Below are 22,586 nucleotides of genomic sequence, written 5' to 3'. Positions count from 1 at the left end.
AATACATAGCCTATGCATCCAAAAACCTGAGCAGCCACTGGCACATTGCCAACATAGGGTGAGTGCCTCCAAACGTATCATGCTCCTGCATAACAGGACGTTTAGTAAACCAGAAAACATTTTTTTTTTAAATACAGAAATAAACTAGCAACACAGCTCCAAACAAAGAAATCTCTCTTAACTTCTGAAAACATAGATATCTGAAGGGAGGGATCTGGGCCGGTCCAGAGGGACTAAAGGAAAGCAAATTAGCAGGTAAGGCCTAATTTTTACCCTTCCTTAGCGTCCCTCTGGACCAACCCAGAATGTGAGTGATGGGAAGTAACAAAGCAGTGAAATTATGGGAGGGATCCTAATAGCCACGCCGACAAAACGTGCGCTCCGAAAGCAACCTGTCAACGACTGAGGACGTTCAAACGGTAGTGCTTAGAAAAAGAATGCAAAGACGACCAAGTCGCCGCCCTATAAATGTCGGAGGCACCAGACAACGCTCTGCCCAAGAGGCTGCCTAACCTCTTGTAGAGTGAGCCTTAACATGATCTGGAACAGGTTTCCCAGAAAGAAGATAAGCTGAGGCAATCATTTCTTTAAGCCATTGAGAAATAGTGGGCTTAGGGGCCATGCACCCTTTGAGTGAACCTCCAGTCAGAACAAACAAATGATTAGATCGCCGAATGTCATCAGTAGACTTGATATAGTGCTTCAATACCCATTTGACATCTAAACACTTCAAATGCCGCTGCTCCTCTGAGCCGGAGAAAGAACCTAACACAGGCAATGCCACCGGCTGAGAAACATGAAACCGAGTCAAAACCTTGGGGAGAAAGGAAGGAACTGGCAGCAAAACTACGCGATCGGAACAGAACTCTAAAAACGGCGATCTACACAACAACACCTGCAACTCTGAAACTCGCCTAGCCGAAGCAACAGCCACCAAAAATACTGTCTTCAGAGTCAAGTCCTTCAGAGTACAGGATGACAAAGGCTCAAAGGGAGGCTTAGTAAGAACCGTAAGCACCAAATTCAGATCCCAACGAGGAAAAGAACATTGAGACGGGGGACGAAGGAGATTAACCCCCCTCAAAAAACGCACCACATCCGGATGACTAGCTAGAGATCTCCCTTGGACACGACCACGAAAACGTGTCAAAGCCGCAATCCGCACCTTAAGAGAAGCCAAAGCAAGGCCTTTGTCAAAGCCCCGCTGCAAAAAAATCCAAAATTTGCGGAACCGAAGCACGAAAAGGAGATAGACTAAACTCCTTACACCATCCCTCAAATATCCTCCAGGTGTGCACATAATTCAAAGAGGAAGAACAGCGACGAGAGCGAAGCATAGTAGCAATGACCTGAGCGGAATAACCTTTCTTAGTCAGCTTAGCCCTCTCAAGAGCCAGGCCGTAAGACAGAATCGATCCGCATCCAGATGAACGACCGGACCCTGCGACAACAGATCTTGTGTGACCGGAGGCCTGAAGGGAACATCCAACAGAAGACACTGAAGGTCGGCGTACCACGGCCTTCGAGGCCAATCCGGTGCCACTAAAATCAGACGTCCCTTGTGAGTCTCGACCTTCTGAACAAGACGCCCTATCAGAGGCCATGGAGGAAAAGCATACATTAGACTGTTTGGCCAGGATTGAAGAAGAGCGTCCGTGCCCTGCGCTTTGGGATCCTTGCGACGACTGAAGAACAGAGGAAGTTTTACATTGCCGGCAGAGGCAAACAGATCCATCCTGGGAGACCCCCAACAATTGACCAGTTGCCGAAATGCCACTTCGCTTAGCGACCACTCTCCTGGATCGAGTCAGTGACGACTGAGAAAATCCGCCTGAACATTTAGCACCCCTGCCACGTGAGCCTCTGATAAAGCTACCAGATGGATCTCCGCCCACTGAAGCAGCAGCGACGCCTCTCGCTCCAATGGCAGACTCCTCGTCCCTACTTGCTGATTGATATATGCTACTGCGGTGGCATTGTCCGACATCACTCGGACTGCCTGGCCTCTCAGAAGAAACCTCTGGAGCGCCTAACGAATCGCTCTGATCTCTAACAGGTTGATTGAGAAAAACGTCTCCTGATGAGACCAGAGACCCTGTGCAAACTGCCCCTGACAGTGAGCTCCCCAGCCCTGGAGACTGGCATCTGTTGTCACCACAGTCCAGCTGGGCTGATCTAGAGGCATACCTTTGGTCACATTGGCCTCTCGAAGCCACCATCGAAGTCGGGTCTTCACTTGGAGCGAAAGCGGCAATCTTTGATGAAGAGAATCCGTCTGGGATGACCATCTCAACAGAAGCGACCGTTGGAGAGTCCTCATGTGAGCCCTGGCCCACGTAACCACCTCAATTGTTGCCGCCATGGATCCCAGAATCAGAAGATAGTCCCTTGCCGACAGACACGGATATTGTAAGAACTGACAAATCTGAGTCTGCAATTTGAGGACACGGGCCGGCGAAAAAAAAAAAGCGACCTTGCTTTGTGTCGAATAGAACTCCCAGATACTCTTAACGACTGAGAAGGCTGAAGATGGCTCTTCTGCACATTGACTACCCAACCGAGGGACTGTAAACATTCTACCACCTGAGCTGTCACCTGAACACTCTAGTGGTACGACTTTGCCCGGATCAACCAATCGTCTAAGTAAGGATGGACTAAAATGCCTTCCGTTCTGAGAGCCGCAGCTACAACTACCATGACCTTGGTAAACGTATGAGGATCAGTCGCCAGCCCGAAGGGAAGAGCCCAAAACTGAAAATGGTGACCCAGTGCTGCAAAATGAAGGAAACGTTGATGTGCAGGATGAATAGGAATGTGGAAATAGGCTTCTGTAAGATTGAGAGAAGTGCGGAACTCCCCGTACCGTACCGCAACAATGACGGACCGCAAAGTGTCCATATGAAACGAGGGCACCTTGAGCGCTCGATTGACCGCCTTGAGATCCAAAATTGATTGGAAGGAGCCCTCTTTCTTGGGTACCAGAAAGTAAATGGAGTAACGGCCTTGACACTGCTCCACTAAAGGTACCGGACAAATGACTCGAAGGTCCAGAAGTCTGCTGAGAGTATCCCTGACGGCTCCGGCCTTGATGCGAGAACGGCAAGGGGATTCTAGGAAAGCATCTGACAAAGGGTGAGCAAACTCTAATGCGTACCCGTCTCGAATAACCTCTAATACCCACTGGTCCAAAGTAATCTGGGCCCACCTCCCTTGAAATTGTGCCAGCTGTGCACCCATGTGAACTAGAGGCTGGGCCCACAAACCTTCATTGTTGAGAGCAGGAGTAGGAGGAAAGGGAACTCCCTGCCTCTCGACCTCCTCGAAAGCACTGAGTCCTTTGGAAAAATCTGGAGCGTTGCCCCTGAAAAACTCTGCCTGGCCGAAAATCACATCCTCTACCACAACCTGAGAAATTGCCACGACCAGACTCTCTAGGACGATCCTTCGGTAACCTTGGAACTTTAGCCTTACCCAGGCTATGCACCAGCTTGTCTAATCCTTCTCCAAACAGAAAGGAACCCTTAAAGGGAAATTTACTAAGCTTGGACTTAGAGGCCGCATCCGCTGACCAACCATGCAGCCAAAGCGGACAACTGGGCCGCAACAGAAAGAGCCATAGACTTATAAGAAGCCCAAAGCAAATGATAAAGAGCATCTGCCAAAAAGGCTGAACCCATTTCCAGCTTAGCCACTTCATTATCAATAGCTGAAAGATCATCTGAAGAACGATCCAACACTCTCTCAGACCAGTGGAAACAAGCTCTGGCTACCAAGGACTCACAAATTGCAGCCTGCACTGCCAGAGCAGAAACATCAAACGAATTCTTTAGCAAGGGTTCAATACGGCGCTCGCAGAGCCGTACCACCATCTACCGGGACATTGTTTTGCTTGGTAATCGCGGAAACTACTGCATCCACTACTGGGGGGTGTAAAAGGTCTTTATCTGAGTCAGGAACTGGATAAAGCCTAACCATAGACCTAGCAAGACAAAAAGCAGAATCAGGAATCTCCCACTGGGCCCGAATAATATCCCTAATATCTTGATGCATAGGAAAAGACTTACCTGCTCTGCGAATACCCTTGACCAGCAAATCCACCGTTCTGGGCTCGGACACCTGAAGATCCTGATCATCAAAACGCAAAGTAGAAGAAACCTGAGAAATAAGCTCCTGGAGGTCATCTTTATGAAAAATCCTTACCACTGAATAATCCTCTCCCACAGGAAGAGATTCCTCACCTTCTGCTGTCTGCTCCAGCTCCTCAGCAAACTGCTCCTCATGAAAACATGCCTCCTCTTGTAAGGATGGCATTTCCTGATCAAGAGAAGAAGAAAAATCCTGCTCTGCCTACTCAGGGAATCTAAAACGTTTTTTTTAGCTACAGAAACAGCATCCAGAGATCTTTTCCCAGAAGGGTCCACAGGCGCAGCTTTGAGCAGGAGAAATGCCAGGTACATCTGTACCACGAATTCAGGAGGAAAACCTCCTTCCCCCGCTGCCAAAATGGGCGTTTGCCCAGCAGAAACAGGCACAACAGCCAGAGGGACCTGAGGAACAGCCGGCGGGGAGAAATTCAAAATGGCAGCGTTTGCCACCAAAATCGGCACCGGGAGAGAAGGAGGCTCGACCGCCGGCAAAGCGGCGGAATCGGAGCCCCCCACCATCGGCACCGACGATTTCCCGGCATCTGCCCCCCTGGTCCTCCGCAGCGGTGCAGTACCTGCACACCCCACTCGCACCAAGACCCCGCCGCTGACAGACGGAACAGCGGCTGAGTTTTTCCAATATGTCAATAAACAGCTGATCTGAAAGGAAAACAAAGGCGCGACTCGCGAAGGAGCTGCCCTGCTCGTTTTTTTAAAAAAGAAACCAGAAAACGACTCTGCTTAACAGCAGACCGGGTGACCTTTTCTTTATTTTTTATGTAGCTGCCTCTTCCTACCTCCAAAGCTCCTCCCTTGAAGAGCATGAGGAAATCTTTTTTTTTTCTTTTTTAAAGAAATGCTAGCAATAAAGTGCCAGCACTAAAAATTATCAGGGAGGATATGGGGGGAGTGACTCGGCCTCCCGAGTGTTACACCCCAGAGGCACTAAGAGACCCCCACGGGCCTCTGCCTCTAAAGACCAGGTTTTTTTTTTAAGATGCACAGGAATTAAACAAGCAAACAAACAAAGAATTATAACTCGGAGAGAAAAAGAAGTATAGAATACAACTGAAGGGCTCACCACCTTCCACCTGCTGGAGACTGAGATTACTGGATCTTTCTCTAGCTGGCAAGGGCTCTTATTGGCTCGCTAGAGTCACAGTTTTTTTTTTCTCAGTCTCCACCTGCTGGAAGGTGTGCACAACCCATCAGTCACATTCTGGGCCGGTCCAGAGGGACGCTAAGGAATTAAACGCTTTTATCATATCCCTCTTCTCCCCCCATCCTTCAAAGTATACATATTGAGATCTTTGTCCTCATACGCTTGATGACAAAGACCACTGACCATTTTAGTAGCCGCACTCTAGACTGACACCATCCTGTTTATATTTTTTAGAAGGTGCTGTCTCCAGAATTGTACACAGTATTCTAAATAAGGTCTCACCAGAGTCTTATACAGAGGCATCATCATCTCCTTTTTCCTACTGACACTGAAGCATCCTTCTAGCTTTTGCCATTGACTTTTCTACCTATTTAGATAGAGGTCTGTAAAATTCTAAGTGTATTTTTTACTCTTTCAAAAAAAATACGAAGACTAAGGGGGCATGCCATAAAGTTATTATGTAGTACACTTAAATAGAATTTCTTTTTTCATTCAATACATAATTAGGCTCTGTAATTCATTTCCAGAGGATATGGTAAAAGCAGTTACCATAGGTTGGCTTAAAAAATGTTTGGTCAACTTCCTGGAGGAAATGTCTGTAAACAGTTAAAGTAGACCTAGGGGAAACTACTGCCTGTCCCCAGGGATAGGCCCAAGCCTTTTTTTGAGGGGGTATTTGGGGGTACTGAGTACTGGCGAAGGCACAAGCGGAAGAACAAATGGCTAGAAATGTAAGGAGGGGAGACAAAAACTTCTTCAGGTATATTAGTGAAAGGAGAAAGACTATAAAGGGAATTGTGAGACTAAAAGATACAGCAAAACGCTATGTAGAAAATGATGAAGAAAAAGCCAATTTGCTAAATAGATACTTTTGTTCTGTTTTCACTGAAGAAAACCCTGGGGAAGGACCGAGAGAGACTGGCAAAAATACACCTGAAAATGAGGTGGATAGAGCGCCGTTCACGGAAGAGAGTGTGTATCAACAACTTGGAAAGCTAAAGGTGGACAAAGCCATGGGGCCGGACGGGATCCACCCCAGAATACTGAGGGAGCTCAGAGAGGTTCTGGCGGGTCCTCTTAAAGACTTGTTTAATAAATCCTTGGAGACGGGAGAGGTTCCGAGGGATTGGAGAACGGCGGAGGTGGTCCCTCTTCACAAAAGTGGGGATAGGGAAGAAGCTGGAAACTACAGGCCGGTAAGCCTCACTTCGGTTATTGGAAAAGTAATGGAAGCCATGCTGAAGGAAAGGATAGTGAATTTCCTGGAAGCCAATAAGTTGCAAGATCCGAGACAACATGGTTTCACCAAAGGGAAATCGTGCCAAACGAATCTCATTGAATTCTTTGACTGGGTGACGGGAGAATTAAATCAAGGACGTGCTATGGACGTCATCTACTTAGATTTCAGCAAGGCGTTCGACACGGTTCCCCACAGGAGGCTCTTAAATAAACTAGACGGCCTGAAAATAGACCCGAAGTGGTGAACTGGATTAGGAACTGGTTGACGGACAGACGCCAGAGGGTGGTGGTGAATTGAATTCGCTCGGAGGAAGGAAAGGTGAGTAGTGGAGTGCCTCAGGGATCGGTGCTGGGGCCGATTCTGTTCAATATATTTGTGAGTGACATTGCCGAAGGGTTACAAGGTAAAGTTTGCCTTTTTGCGGATGACACCAAGATTTCCAACAGAGTGGACATCCCGGAGGGTGTGGAAAACATGAAAAAAGATCTGAAGAAGCTAGAAGAATGGTCTAACGTTTGGCAATTAAAATTCAATGCAAAGAAATGCAAAGTGATGCACTTAGGGAGTAGAAATCCAAGGGAGACGTATGTGTTAGGCGGGGAGAGTCTGATAGGCACGGACGGGGAGAGGGATCTTGGGGTGATAGTATCTGAGGACCTGAAGGCGACGAAACAGTGCGACAAGGCGGTGGCAGTAGCTAGAAGATTGCTAGGCTGTATAGAGAGAGGAGTGACCAGCAGAAGAAAGGAGGTTTTAATGCCCCTGTATAAGACGTTGGTGAGGCCCCACCTGGAGTATTGTGTTCAGTTTTGGAGGCCGTATCTTGCGAAGGATGTTAAAAAAATGGAAGCGGTGCAAAGAAAAGCTACGAGGATGGTATGGGATTTACGTTCCAAGACGTATGAAGAGAGGCTTGCTGACCTGAACATGTACACCCTGGAGGAAAGGAGGAACAGGGGTGATATGATACAGACGTTCAAATATTTGAAAGGTATTAATCTGCAAACGAATCTTTTCCGGAGATGGGAAGGCGGTAGAACGAGAGGACATGAAATGAGTTTGAAGGGGGGCAGACTCAGGAAAGATGTCAGGAAGTATTTTTTCAAGGAGAGGGTGGTGGACGCTTGGAATGCCCTCCCGCGGGAGGTGGTGGAGATGAAAACGGTAACGGAGTTCAAACATGCGTGGGATATGCATAGAGGAATCCTGTACAGAAGGAATGGATCCTCAGAAGCTTAGCTGAAATTGGGTGGCGGAGCAGTTGGGGGGAAGAGGGAGTGGTGGTTGGGAGGCAAGGATAGGGGAGGGCAGACTTATACGGTCTGTAACAGAGCCGGTGATGGGAGGCGGGACTGGTGGTTGGGAGGCGGGAAATACTGCTGGGCAGACTTATATGGTCTGTGCCCTGAAAAGGACAGGTACAAATTCAAGGTAAGGTATACACATATGAGTTTGTCATGGGCAGACTGGATGGACCATGCAGGTCTTTTTCTGCCGTCATCTACTATGTTACTATGTTACTATGTTACCTGCACCTTTTCCATTGTCTGCTAAAATTGACCCCAAGTTTTAATGAAATAGCTCAGACACTACACACCAATTATGCCTTGTTACAGATGGCCTGGCCATTGTGGGGTAGGTCCCTCAGTGATCACCTCACCCCTGAAGAGTGGCCTAGCATTTGAGTACCGGCACCTTTTTTGCTAGAAAAAATGCACTGGATAGGCCTAACTTTTCCTCTTTAAAATTTGACCAGGATCGAGTTTCTACAGTTAGGGGTATATATTTGTTAAGCACTAACAATTTGGGGTATGGAAGGGTGAAGCAGTGAAAGTTGAACTTGTGAACTTACATTGACTTCCAATATGAGCACAAACAACTTAAAATATTAGATGGTCAAGCTCCACAATATATGTGTGAATTTTTCCCTTCTGTTTATAGAGTAATCTGTTTTTGACAAATAGAAACGAAACTCAACTTCCCAGGTTGGAAGGATGTGAAATATAAACAGGCTTTCATGCATACATTTACTTATCAAGCTGTAAAGCAGATCAATTTCTAGTTGTAGTCCATATTTAGGAAACATTTGAAAGCTTTCTTATTTCAAAAATCAGATTTATCCAGATATAAGGCTTGATTTTCTTGGGGGGCTTGTCTCTTGTTTGTATCCCACATTGAACAATAAAAGGCAGGTGTAGTATAAGAAATGTATTGATATGGATATTAATATTTTGTATTAAAAAACATGTTGCTTATTTATCCTTTTCTAGGGTTTGATAAAGTCCTTGGTGACTTTTCCCTAGGCTGTTGAGGTTTCATTTAATATTTTTGATTTTTGTTTATTGTTAAATACTAGCATGGTTTTCTTTCAACAAGATGAATAAGCAAATTTGTTTTTTTACATTGCGTATTAGATTTTTGCTTTCCAATTACTGTTTTTCATATATTTATATTTTGTGACTTAGTTAAATGTCTGCATTTAGGAGACTGACGAGCAGGCTAGTTTTAGGTGCCTTAAGAGGTGTATTTTCAAAGCACTTAGACTTACAAAGTTACATAGTACCCTATGGAACTTTGTAAGTCAGAGTGCTTTGAAAATAAGCCCCATAGTAATAACAATTTTCATCCTGAGACTTAGGTGCCAAATTTTGACATTTTGCTTAACTTTGAGCACATAACACAGGGTGTTTAGTGTCCTTTAACTATCAGCCTGCATGTAGCATAGTAACATAGTAGATGACGGCAGAAAAAGACCTGCATGGTCCATCCAGTCTGCCCAACAAGATACTCATATGTGCTACTTTTTGTGTATACCTTACCTTGATTTGTATCTGTAATTTTCAGGGCACAGACCATATAAGTCTGCCCAGCACTATCCCTGCTTCCCAACCACCGGCTCTGGGACAGACAGTATAAGTCTGCCTAGCAATATCTTCGCCTCCCAACCACCAGCCTCCCACCACCAGCTCTGCCACCTAATCTCAGCTAAGCTTCTTAGGATCCATTCCCTCGGAACAGGATTCCTTTATGTTTTTATCCCACGCATGTTTGAATTCTCTTACCGTTTTCCTCTCCACCACCTCCCGTGGGAGAGCATTCCAAGCATCCACCACTCTCTCCGTGAAAAAATACTTCCTGACATTCTTCTTGAGTCTGCCCCCCTTCAATCTCGTATCATGCCCTCTAGTTCTACCGCCTTCCCATCTCCGGAAAAGGTTCGTTTGCGGATTAATACCTTTCAGATTTTTGAACGTCTGTATCATATCACCCCTGTTTGTCCTTTCCTCCAGGGTATACATGTTCAGGTCAGCAAGTCTCTCCTCATACGTCTTGTAATGCAAATCCCTTACCATTCTCGTAGCTTTTCTTTGCACCGCTTCAATTCTTTTTACATCCTTAGCAAGATATGGCCTCCAGAACTGAACACAATACTCCAGATGGGGCCTCACCAACGACTTATACAGGGGCATTAAAACCTCTTCTTCTGCTGGTCACTCCCCTCTCTATACAGCCTAGCAACCTTCTACTTACGGCCACCGTCTTGTCACACTGTTTCGTCACACTGGGGGAAGCTACTGTTTGTCCTGAGATTGGTAGCACGGAATGTTGCTACTATTTGGGATTCCAGAATCTTCCTGTTCTTTGAGATTCTACATGGAATATTGCTACTATTTACCTAGTGGTAACGGCAGCTCACCTACCAAATGTGAATATGAATGTTTCCATCCTTAGTTATTAGTCTAATCAAGATGAGCTAATATTAACACAACAAATCTAAATTGCGTAATGGACATAACTCTTCCATTCACAATTCCCTAATGTGGCTGTGCCACATGAATTTTATCCTATCATAACATCACATTGTATTTGTTCACACCAGAGTCTGCAAATGCCTCTCCGGTACTATGTAAGTCACATTGAGCCTGCAGATAGGTGGGAAAATGTAGTATACAAATGTAATAAATAACACTAAAAAAGTTGAATTCCATACTTAACTCCTGGAAAATCTGGAATTCACCGTGATCGCTGAGCTGCTTTTAGGAATTAGTAATATATATTATGCTGCTGTCATATTTGTTTGTGTAAGCCATGCGTTTGTCACATTAACTCATTAACAATAAAAAAGAATTAGATTCTTCCGCTGTGTCATAGGATGCCAGCATACTGTTACCCAGTCAGTGGCAATTCTTTTTAACTTAATAAAGGTTCAGTGACTGTTGGTTCCATGATCTGGAATGCAGAGATCACGTCAGCCCCATAGTCCAGTGGTTCCCAATCCTTGTCCTGGAGGCATTCCGTACAGGTTTTCAGGATATCCACAATGAATATTCATGAGATAGATTTGCATGCAGTGGAGGCAGTGCATGCAGATCTATCTCATGAATAATCATTGTGGATATCCCGAAAACCTGACTGGCTGAGATGCCTCCAGAGGAACCACTGCCTTGATCAGTGAGCGTCTGTTCATAGTTTTTGATCTGTTTGATAGCAGTATGATGCATCAGAGACTGCTTCAGTTTCATCCAGCATTCTTGCATGACGGGCTATAGGAATTCTTCGGCGCACCTCTGACTTTCTTTCCACTTAACCTGTTGTGTAAAATGATGATTTTCTTCTTGGCAGTGAGGATGCTGTACATTATGGGGGTAATTTTAATAAAGATTTTTCTGTCTGTAAATCCAGTTTTATACACAGCTGTTTGTGCTGACAAGATGACGCCTACTTCTGTGAGCACAGCCTCTAGGCATTTTTTGGGTGCAGTTTGTGTGGAACAGAGGCAGAGATGCAGTGTATATGCACATTTTTATGAAAACATGTTAGTACAGCATACATTTATTTCAGCTTTACAGTAGGTGTAAGTGTACATTGGCATTTGCGTATTTGGGACTAGATCTGGAAGCCTATTTTATAAAGGCACATAGGCACCTATGTTGCTTTTATAAAATAGGGATAAAACAGTTTGAATTTTCAGTGTAAGCATCCAGTTATAAATTACAGAGGATACGGAAGAAGGAGCTGGGGAGGGGATTTGGATAGAAGGAAAAAGGACATCAAAGTGGGTTTGCTGGGATGGAGACTGAAAGATTACAAAAACAATTCAGATGGAACCAAGACTGGAATCTGGCATTTTGAACCTTCATTTGCAGCAACATTGGGAATTTTTTTTTCTGTAGTGTGTGTTTCCCTTCCAGCTTCCTTGTAATTTTTATTTGCAGTCACAGTCTTCAGCTGTGCTCCTTCCAGAACTCTGCAGTTGTAGTAAATATGACCACTAGGTGTGGCTGTTGTACAGTCAGACGCTCCTTTTTTTTTCTCACTTCTTTCCCCTCTCTGCACTGGCTGGAAATGCTATTCCTGGGGTATGCCCAGGTCTGGCCTGCCCAAAGAGCAGAATATATAACTATTGAGTGCTTACACGTAAGAGCTTTTGAGGAGCTTATCTTGAGAATTTGTGTGTTTAAGATGGTCTTAATGTTGGTGATTGAAAGAGATGTATGCAGTGGATTGTGTTTCTTTGTGAGGTCATTGGAGAAGGTGGAATTCTTCATTTCTTAAAAGTTGTGTATGCTAGGATTGTCTATAGAGAAATCTAGAGAATTTATTACATTTACATCAATGTAGAACATTATTGAGGTGAAACTTCACCAAAAAAAAACCCCAAACAAACAAAACCCACATCCTATTCAGTGTGAAATAGTGAGAAAAGGAAGCCAGAGTAAATAAAGTGCAAGAGCATTTTTGAGAGAGGAAAAAAGTTGAGAGAGTAGTGCACTGATAGCTTAATTTGAAGTTAGTAGTTAAATATTTATTCAGCTAACAGAGCTTTCTTTTTTTATTTATTTATCATTTTACTTAATTACATTCACATTATCACATAAATGTAAGGAAATACAGAAATTAATATAAAAAGGAAAACATTTTCTCTCAACAATATATATTTACATAATTGTCCACAATTGGAAGCTCCAAGATCAGGAAAACAATCAAAGAAAATAAGAAAAACTCAAAATGGTTAATCTTACACTTCACATTTCTGAGGGAGGAAGGTTAATCGGTTATTGCAGCCGGTACAGTGGTAACTGAAGGAAGTTGCTGCAGAGGATTCTTCATCTGTTTCCACAAACTCTTATAATTTCTTAGGTTCAAACAAATAAGTAATAAGGAAATAAAACACTTACAAGGGAATCGCGCTAGGAAGGTCCCACCTAGGGCAGTGATTCCTTGCTTAAAAACCAAGACCTCACACCTCCCAGTCTGTGATTCCCTTGATGTGTCAGGAAATATATGCATCTTTGAACCCAAAAAACTATAGCTAACAGAGCTTTCTTGATTTAATTTCATAGGTTGCTTTGCGCAGGTTATTGGTCTCCACCTTTTTAAGGCCGGGTGGCTGCTGAAGAAGTTGAGAGCTCTGTGTGATGGTGTTGGAGGGATAACTGCAAAGTGTGCATGTGCTGGATAAGGTCTTTTCTGCCTTCTAACAAGTCTTTGCTCCTCTTTTGTTTTGCAGAGAGTCAACGTGCATATCGTTTTGTGCAGGGCAAGGACTGGGGATTTAAGAAATTCATCCGAAGAGATTTTTTATTAGATGAGGCCAATGGGCTCCTTCCTGATGACAAACTGACTCTGTTCTGTGAGGTGAGGCCCTCCTGCAGCATGAAGTTCAAAGTAATGGGAGCAAAGGGTTGAAGCTGATGTGGGGTTAATGATGGAGGAGAGGTTGCCATGTAGTACTCCTTTCTATTATATATTGTTAGTGCTTTGTGTATACTCTTTTTCCATAGTCCAATGAATCCACCACATAAGTGTGTGATGGCAACTCACAGCACTGATACAAAGCATTCAAGGCTTCCACGTGCATGGAACTTACACCCAGATGCAATGAATTTGGACACCTCGGTCCTCTGTCTAGAATGACAGTCATGTGTTTCAGTGGGTTTTTTTCATTGGTTACCTGGCTCCCAAAAATGTCTTCTCTTTTTATGTGATCAGATTGAGTGGTTTCATTTGGCAATCTCCTTTTCTTTGTAAAATGTTCAACTTTTATTTTGCTTATTTTTCTCACAATGACTGAAAAGAAAACCAGCAGCTTCTCACCATATTTAGGGTTAGAGCATAATGTCACAGTGTGTGACATCTGCTCAGTGATGTCAGATTCGTTAACTTCTTGGCATAATTTTATATGTTTTGCCAAAGTAATATACTAAATATGTGTGTGGTTCTACAGCACACATCTCTAAGGAAGAAGAAAGAAATAGTGGATTGTGTAGATGAGCAGACTGGATAAGACCATATGGCAATGGTTCCCAAACCTGGTCTTGGAAGCACCTCAGCCAGTTGGGTTTTCAGGATACCCACAATGAATATTCATGAGATAGATCTGCATACCGTGGAGGCAGTGCATGCACATCTCTCTCATGAATATTCATTGTGGGTATCCTGAAAACCTGACTGGCTGCAGTGCCTCCAGGACAAGGTTTGGGAACCACTGCCATATATCTTTATCTGCTGTCACTTTCTGTGATTCTACTTTTAGTAGGATTAAGGGGAAGCATTCCTACGGACATGTTTTGGGCGGGTTTAGGAAATAAAATAGTGCCCCTATGAAAGCCTTAAATGAGAGACGTCTGAGAAAATTAGGGTCATTAGATTAGGAGGCAATGCCCTTATTGGACCCACTTATATGCCCAGCTACATTGGCTACTGGTAGAGGCCAGAATTATCTGTTGTTTTGTCTTTAAAATCTTTCAGGGATGTGCTCCCCAATACATGTCCTCTCCAATCACAAATCTGCACTTGAACTATGGGACAAGAAACTCTCTAAAATTATCCTTCCCATCCTTCAAGGAATTTAGACTCAAGAGCATTTTCTCAAGTCTATTCTCTTACCAAGCCGCCAAGTTCTGGAATACCCTACCAACACCAATGCTCAACATCAATTCCGTAAAGCCTTAAAATCCGTTCTATTCAAGAAATACATCTTGCCAAACTCCTCATAAATCTGGTTTCCCAACATGACTATTTCAGTACGTCTAACGTTGAACTGAAGTCCTTTTCACTACATCTGTGTAATAGACTGACTTCCGTAGTGTCAGCAGTGGGTTGTATCCGTCTACCAGCAGGTGGAGATAGAGAACACTGAAAGAAGGCAGTGACACTGGACTCCCAGACCCTCATACCTTCAGTATATCTCTATCTCCAGCAGATGGTGGACTGATTTCCTCCAGCTCCTGGGTTTGACCGTTGGGAAAGGCTCCTGGACTGTCTTGGCCAGTTGAGCCCAAGGGTGTGTGGCTGATGGTGTCAGCTTTGAAGGCATACTTGTTTGTCGGGTCCCAGCCTTAACCCACAGTTTCCCTTTGCTCCAGGATGCTCCCTTTGGGTTTCTGGCTGCTTTGCTCTTTCCTTCTTCACAAAAAAAAAAAAGAAAAGCACACTGAGGCAGTGTTTTCAGCCAATAAAAAAAAAAGGACAACAGTCTATTTAACCGGTGCCTGAACATCTCTTGGGGGCTAGGAGTGCCATTGGGCTCCTCCTGGGACCCGCGCTGGAAGCGGAGCGCCTTTCCTCTTGGCATGTGTGTGTTTGTTTTTCCCTTTCTTCTCATCCCTTGGTCCGTATTTACAGCGCTATGGAGGCGGGAGGAGTTTTACACTGTTCCCGCTGAGGAACAAGGCGCTGTATTTCAGCCCTTTAGAAATGTGGCTATGAGCAGTGTGGGGCTCGGCGCTTCAGTTTCTCCTATCAGGGAGGGTTTCCCGTGCGCAGGTTTCTGGTCAGTGTGTCATTTTGTCAGCCTCTGTGGATTCAGGGATACCATCTCTGCTGTTTATCCTTGATCACGTGGCAGGAGAACTCGGCCAGTGGCGGCTCCTGTGTGGTTGCTCTAACCTCGTGGGGTGTTCCAGCGGGGGACAGCGAGAGCGGGAATGTCTGGCTTCTTTGTTTAACACACAGTGGCACGGGCGTTTGGCCTTCATGTCTTGAAGGGGTGTCGTTTAGACCCTTTTCCCTTCCATTTCTTGGACAATGGGCTTGAGGGACCCCTCTCGTCCTCTCGGCTTTTTCAGTGGGAGAAATACGAGCCCCTCTAGAGGAACTGCATGACCCCTTGAGCATTCGGGTTTCTGCTCTTCTCTGAGAAGTACTGTTGTCTCTCTTTATCAGTTTCTGGGAGGCGTAGATTAAGCTGCCTCTCAGGCACAGATGGCAACTAAGGTCAGTCTGCGCTTGGTCTCCTCTCAGGCGCCTTTTAGGGCTTTTACTTGTTGCCTTTCTCGCTCTGTTTCCGGAGTGATGGCCTGCTTTTCATAGGGGTTTTTTGCAGGAGAAGCCTAGCATTTCTTTTTCTACCCTGTGAGTGCTATTTTTTTGGCAGATCTCTCTTCCTTTTGTGGGCGCTCTGGTGATAGCAGTTGCCAACAGTCCACTCTACTTGGGGAAGGTAGAGTGGTACTTCTGGATATGCAGGACTGGCGTCTATAGGCTTCTTTTATGCATTCATCTGACTTTTTACTCTCACGCTGCAGGCAACAATTTGGCGCTCTACGTAGCCAGAGTCACTCTACAGGTTATGGCTCACTCATGTCTCCTGACTGAGATATATTTCTGTAAGAGCCATACTGCAGGTTATAGCTCAAGCCACATCTTTTGACTTCGTGAAATCATCATCCTACTGGGTACGAGCCACACTGCAGGTAGTAGCTCCAACCTCATCTCCTGAGCCACTCTAATGGTTATGGTTCAAGCCACGTCTCTTGACTCTGTGAACAGTCTAGAGTGGAGGAGTGGCCTAGTGGTTAGGGTGGTGGACTTTGGTCCTGGGGAACTGAGGAACTGAGTTCGATTCCCGGCACAGGCAGCTCCTCGTGACTCTGGGCAAGTCACTTAACCCTCCATTGCCCCATGTAAGCCGCATTGAGCCTGCCATGAGTGGGAAAGCGCAGGGTACAAATGTAAAAAAAAAAAAAAACAGTCTGTCAGCTGAGTATGAACCACACAGCAGGTACCAGCTCAAGCCACTTCTTCTGACTCAGTGAGTTATCTGTTTGTCAGTGGAGCATGAGTCACGCTCCCTGTTATAGCTTTGCATGGATTCAATGAAATTTGTCACTGTTTACTAGCCAATCTATATGTTGCAGCTCAGGCCCAGTGAGTTCCCTGCTTGTGTGTCCTTTTCTTCTCTCCCTATCATTTTTGGTGCCCACTGAATTTCCAGACACAGCAGGGGCATGTGAGGATTCTGACAAGTATCTCCCCCCCCACCCCCCAGCTTCTCCTGTATGCATGTACTGTTGCAAGATGTGTGTCCCAGGAAGTAGGCTGTGTTTGGTTTCATACTGTGTGCCACTTTCCGACTAAAGCCTTCTTCTTGCAGTCCTCTCGTCTGTGTGTTGATTAGTGGGGGGGGGGGGGGGGGGCAGCTGTCTTTTTTTCCTCTAGTGTGGAACAGGGTTGCTTCGGACCTCTGGATTCTCGAGCTTTTCTGGGCTGGTTTTAGGTTGGAGTTCTCCTGTCAGTTTTCTTCTTGGAGTAGTAGGGCGCCTCAGTCACCAAGCGACTAGCGATCAATGAATTTGTTTGATCTCTCCTTGGGAGGGGACTTTGGAAACAATGACATTGTCTGAGAGGCGTACAGTCTATACCTCTTTTGCTTGGAAGAGGTTCCATCTGTTTCCAGAAGGTCTTCGAATTCCTGTGAATGCGCTTTTTCTGCAAAGATTCCTTGAAGTAGTGATGGTTGCGCTGCTCCTGGGTGAGTTTTCTGGCAGCTCTAGATCTCTTGGGAGCCTATTTGTCCATGCTTATTGGGCTTCTGCTTTGCAGTCCTGCAACAGCTTTTTTTCAGTTTTGCTCCTGGTCCTTTGGATTTTCTTCGCATCCCTGTAGGTTTTCTGTGGTTTTGGTGATGGTGGCGACGACTTTTCTGTGGCTGGAAGAGGTCAGAGTACTCTTGTACCTCGCCGTTTGGCTGTTTCTCACTTGTCGGAACAGGAGAGTCACATAACCTCCAACTAGGTTCTATCTCTCTCTCTTGCTCATGCGGGAAAGGTGATACGCCTGTCGGTGAATCGCTTGGTTCCTTCCCAGACTCTGCTCTTTCTGGGGGTGTATGTTGAATGGCGCAGAGCGGGCCTTCTAGCCTGAGTGCTGTGAGATTATGCTCCTTTCTCAGTTTCGCTGTCTCTTTAGCTGACAGACTACTCTGGCCCAGGAGTACGTTTCCGGTTCTCCATTCCAGGGCAACCACTCTAGAGGTGGTGCCGTAGGCATGAGCGCTTTTTCGCCCACTTCAGTTTTTACTACTCAGCAAGTGGGGCCTTCATGCCAGGACTTTCAGCGCCTTCTGCCGTGGCTACCTTAGACATGGTGCAGCATGAGCGGGTAGCAACACCTTCACCTACTGTTACAACAGGAGCAATGTAGAATTTTTGAACTTAATATGGTCCAACTAGCAGGGTTGAATGCGAAATTGATTCAGTATTTTTATGAAACTATTGTCTGCCACCATTACTGTTGTATGATGTTCTCTCTTATGATTTGGTTATTCTTTTTTATGACTTTTTTTTTTTATCGTGAATCAGATTTTCTAGAATATATTTGTTTCTATCATAACTCTTTATATTTTATGTCCATGATGTAACATCAACGAGCTGGGTGACAAATGGCATATTTGTAATTTAGTATTCAGCACTGTTGAGAAATTGCTGTTTGTCACCCAGCTCATTGATGTATTATCTGTTAATCTTCATGATGTGTTTTTATTTTTATCATCATGTTACACATAATTTACATTTTATAATGCAAAGTTGCTTTTTTTTTGTCATCAGTTTCATTTTCTTGGCCTTTATATGATGTCTGTTTTTAATGAGACCTCTTCATCCTCCACCTCTTCATTCTCCATGGATTGTATTTTAGTATTTTATTCTCATTTTATTATATTTTAATTATCTTTTGTTCTATGTCTTATTTGTTTGTGTAACATATTTTATTGATCACCCATCATTGCAGAAATTAACTAAGGATCTGTAATGTACCTACTTTAGTTTATGTTGTTTGGACTGACTGCAACTTAATTGACACATTAAATGCACATTATTTGATCATATTATCTAAAGATTTGATTTATGTACTGTGAGTAATGCACAACATTCATGTTCGTTCACACCTTTTTTTTCACACACACAATTACTAGTCATGATGTACACAACACGGTTTGGTGATTTGTTAGATACAATTGATTTGCTAATTGTTTCCAGCGTTCAGTCATACCATTTTCATTTTTAAGCTTTTTAAAATAGCCCTTAAACTTTATATATGGCATTCCATGTTTGATGTTGCCAGCACATAGCAACCTGTTAATTCACTCAATGACAAGTAATTCGTTTAACCTTTTTGGAGCCTCGTTCTCAATCTGAGTTTCACTACACTTAGTGCGCATGTGCACGTCTTTAGTTTACGCTTTCATGCTGGTTTGTACTGCATCACGTTGATGATTCACCGCTCCCTTTTGCGTGATGCTTCACACTGACAGATAATCGGGTGACTGTCGTGAAAGTCCGGACCCAGTGGAGGTACGTGTGTGGTTTTTTTTTTGTTTTTTTTTTTTAGGATGATTTGTCCAGTCTGCTGTATGGTGCGTTTGTCCAAATCTGGAGGTGAATGATGTTTGAGTCAGTTTTTTAATTAGAGCTTTGCAGCTAGTTGTTAGCATGACGTTTGCAGTATGCTTCTCAGCTAATGTCCACAATGGCAACTGTCTAGACAGTTGTTTTCCTTCTTTTTTTTTATCAGTGATCAGGATATAGCTTAGAGCGTAATAATGTATGTTTCTGCACTTCTTGCCTAGAAATGTTAAGTAGTAGTAGTAGTACATCTGTAGTTATAATACCTTTTTATTTGGGTGCAGTAATCATTGCTATTTATTTATTTTTTTCTTTTTAAAGAGCGATTGATTACTCTCTGAGTATTGTAAGTTGTGCTGTCCTATTGGTAAGCTTTTTTTTTTTTTTTTTCATTTTTCCTATTACTCGATGTAGTTTCATTAGTTAGTTACCGGTCTGTGGTCTCCATTCCGCCGCTTGGTCATCACCAGTATTCACAACATTCCACTTTAATGAATATTGGCATTTTTTTTTACACATGCACATGTTGTCTCCACCATGTATGTCACATTCCATAAGGTTGCATTTAAGTTATCATTTTCTAGACTAGATGGTGTTTGTTGCACACTTTACATTTTCCTGTATATATTTTATTTTATTTATCTTTGTATCCGGTCATAGTATGATATTGATGATAATGTCAGTATTATCATTTTTATGGTAATATATATGTGATATATTTGTTGTATGTTCAAAAATGTCTCTGTTCATATTTTAGAATTGACTCCTGAAGCAGGCGTTGTTTTACACCAGAACATGGCCCATGTGGGGTCATTATTAAAGCACACTTTTTCGTGAGAGCCCGCTGTGCTTTTTTTCTGGATTGCTTTGTTGTGTACTTTGTCCCTCTCCATTGTATGCCATCCTTCCTTTGGCACCAGGGAATCAGAGCTCAACCGTATCTTGATGACTGGCTAATTCGTGCATCGTCCTATCCAGATTGCTTGGTGGTGATTGACAGAATTGTCCTTCCTTAGCGTCAGTAGCAGATGAATCCAGAGACGTGGTTTGTGTCCCATCTACCAGCAGATGGAGAACATTGATTTGTACAGTGCCTAGTGGACGTCAACGCTTCCTTGGCTAGTCAGTATTCTTTATTTCCAGCAAGCGAAAGGACGTTAAAAAAGGTTCCAGAGGAGATCCGGGAAATTATACTGATGAGTCTGACGTCAGTGCCGGACAAAGTGGTAGAGACTATTATAAAGAACAAAATTACACAGCATATTCAAAAGCATGGATTAATGAAACAAAGTCAACATGAATTTAGTGAAGGGAAATCTTGCCTCACCAATCTAATGCATTTCTTTGAAGGGGTGAACAAACATGCATAAAGGTAAGCCGGTTGATACTGTATATCTGGATTTTCAGAAGACGTTTGACAAAGTACCTCATGAAAGACTGCAGAGGAAATTGGAGAGTCATGGGATAGGAGGTAGTGTTCTATTGTGGATTAAAAACTGGTTAAAAGATAGAAAACAGAGAGTAGGGTTAAATAGTCAGTATTCTCAATGGAGAAGGGTAGTTAGTGGGGTTCCCCAGGGGTCTGTGCTGGGACTGTTACTTTTTAGCATATTTATAAATGACCTAGAAATGGGAGTACCTAATGAGGTAATTAAATTTGCTGATGACACAAAGTTATTCAAAGTTGTTAAATCGCGGGAGGATTGTGAAAAATTACAAGAGGACCTTACAAGACCGGGAGACTGTGCGTCTAAATGGCAGATGACATTTAATGTGAGCAAGTGCAAAGTGATGCATGTGGGAAAGAGGAACCCGAATTATAGCTATGTCATGCAAGGTTCCATGTAAGGAGTCACAGACCAAGAAAGAGATCTAGGTGTCGTCGTTAATGATACGTTGAAACCTTCTGCTCAGTGTGCTGCTGCAGCTAAGAAAGCAAATAGGATGTTAGGTATTATTAGGAAAGGAATGGAAAACAAAAATGAGGAAATTGTAATGCCTTTGTATCGCTCCGTGGTGCGACTGCACCTTGAATATTGTGTTCAATTCTGGTCACCGCATCTCAAAAAAGATATAGTGGAATTAGAAAACGTACACAGAAATGCGACGAAAATGATAAAGAGGATGGGACGACTTCCCTATGAGGAAAGGCTAAAGTGGCTAGGGCTCTTCAGCTTGGAGAAAAGGCGGCTGAGAGGCGATATGATAGAGGTCTATAAAATAATGAGTGGAGTTGAACGGGTAGATGTGAAGCGTCTGTTTATGCTTTCCAAAAATACTAGGACTAGGGGGCATGCGATGAAGCTACAATGTAGTAAATTTAAAATGAATCGGAGAAAACTTTTCTTCACTCAACGTGTAATTAAACTCTGGAATTCGTTGCCAGAGAATGTGTAAAGGCAGTTAGCTTAGCGGAATTTAACAAAGGTTTGGACGGCTTCCTAAAGGACAAGTCCATAGACCATTATTAAATGGACTTGGGGAAAATCCACTATTTCTGGGATAAGCAGTATAGAATGTTTTGTACTTTTTTGGGATCTTGCCAGGTATTTGTGACCTGGATTGGCCACTGTTGGAAACAGGTTGCTGGGTTTGATGGACCTTTGGTCTTTCCCAGTATGGCTATACTTCTGTACTTATGGCTCCTGGCTTGGTTTACTTCTGTTCTGGCTTTGCTGGTTCAGTAGAGCTGAGTGTTCTGGTTGAACGGCGTCAGCTTTAGGGGCTACACCTGATCACCCCAGGTCCCTCACCCACCCCTACTCCTCTCCTGGGAGTTTATCCTCCTGCCCTCCCTTCCTCACAGATTTGCCTGGGGGGGAAAAAAGTGGCCCGGCTTGGGAGAGTTGAGTGAGCCGCTGTACGGCAAGTTCCTGTGACTGGCTGCAGTGAATATGCCTCTTTCTGCCTTGCAGCAGCTCTACTTCTGTCTTTTATGGCGGCATAATTGGTGAAGCTCTCTTCCCGCTGTGCAAAGCAGAGAACAGCGGTGGGGGTTTGCCCCGGAGGGTGCTCGGGCTCTGATTCCCTTGAGATCCCCGGTGGGGAGGTTGAAGCTGGTTCTTCCCACATGTGGGAAACACATTCTGCTTCCCTTTCTGAGGATCCGGTGGCCATTTTGAATTCCCCCGCCGCAGTTTCTGCTGCAACGTGTTTGAGTCCTCAGACTTTTCCTGCTTTCGTAACTTGCGCGGGTAGCAAAGGGGATGTGCCAGCTGGTTTTCCAGTGGCCTGTTGTGATTTGTCCTTTTCCATAGAGTTTGTTTTACTTCTCTATTGAGCGCGTCCACGGGGTCTGGAACTTGGTCTGAGATGGTGACTTCTGGTGACCCGTCCTCTTCAGGCATCGAGACCTCTGCATCTAAACGCACTAGGTGGCGGTTTGGATCATATTGGGAGGTGGTAACCCCTCT

At 44.2% G+C, this 22,586-nt stretch overlaps 1 protein-coding gene across 6 annotated transcripts in view; it reads left to right on the top strand.

Moving 5' to 3' along the window:
• Positions 1–22,586, top strand: part of SPOP (speckle type BTB/POZ protein) — a 302,309-nt gene that overhangs the window by 254,108 nt on the left and 25,615 nt on the right. For all 6 annotated transcript variants that reach the window (XM_030221297.1, XM_030221291.1, XM_030221294.1 and 3 more), the window contains one exon: positions 13,059–13,186. In XM_030221297.1, coding sequence (XP_030077157.1) covers positions 13,059–13,186 — 128 coding nt within the window. The remainder of the gene's footprint in view (positions 1–13,058; positions 13,187–22,586) is intronic.

This window comes from Microcaecilia unicolor, chromosome 12, assembly GCF_901765095.1.
Source record: "Microcaecilia unicolor chromosome 12, aMicUni1.1, whole genome shotgun sequence".
In the NCBI taxonomy this organism is placed as follows: Eukaryota; Metazoa; Chordata; class Amphibia; order Gymnophiona; family Siphonopidae; genus Microcaecilia; species Microcaecilia unicolor.
The sequence above is the reverse complement of the archived record's forward strand: the minus strand, read 5'-3'. Positions and strand labels throughout refer to the sequence as shown.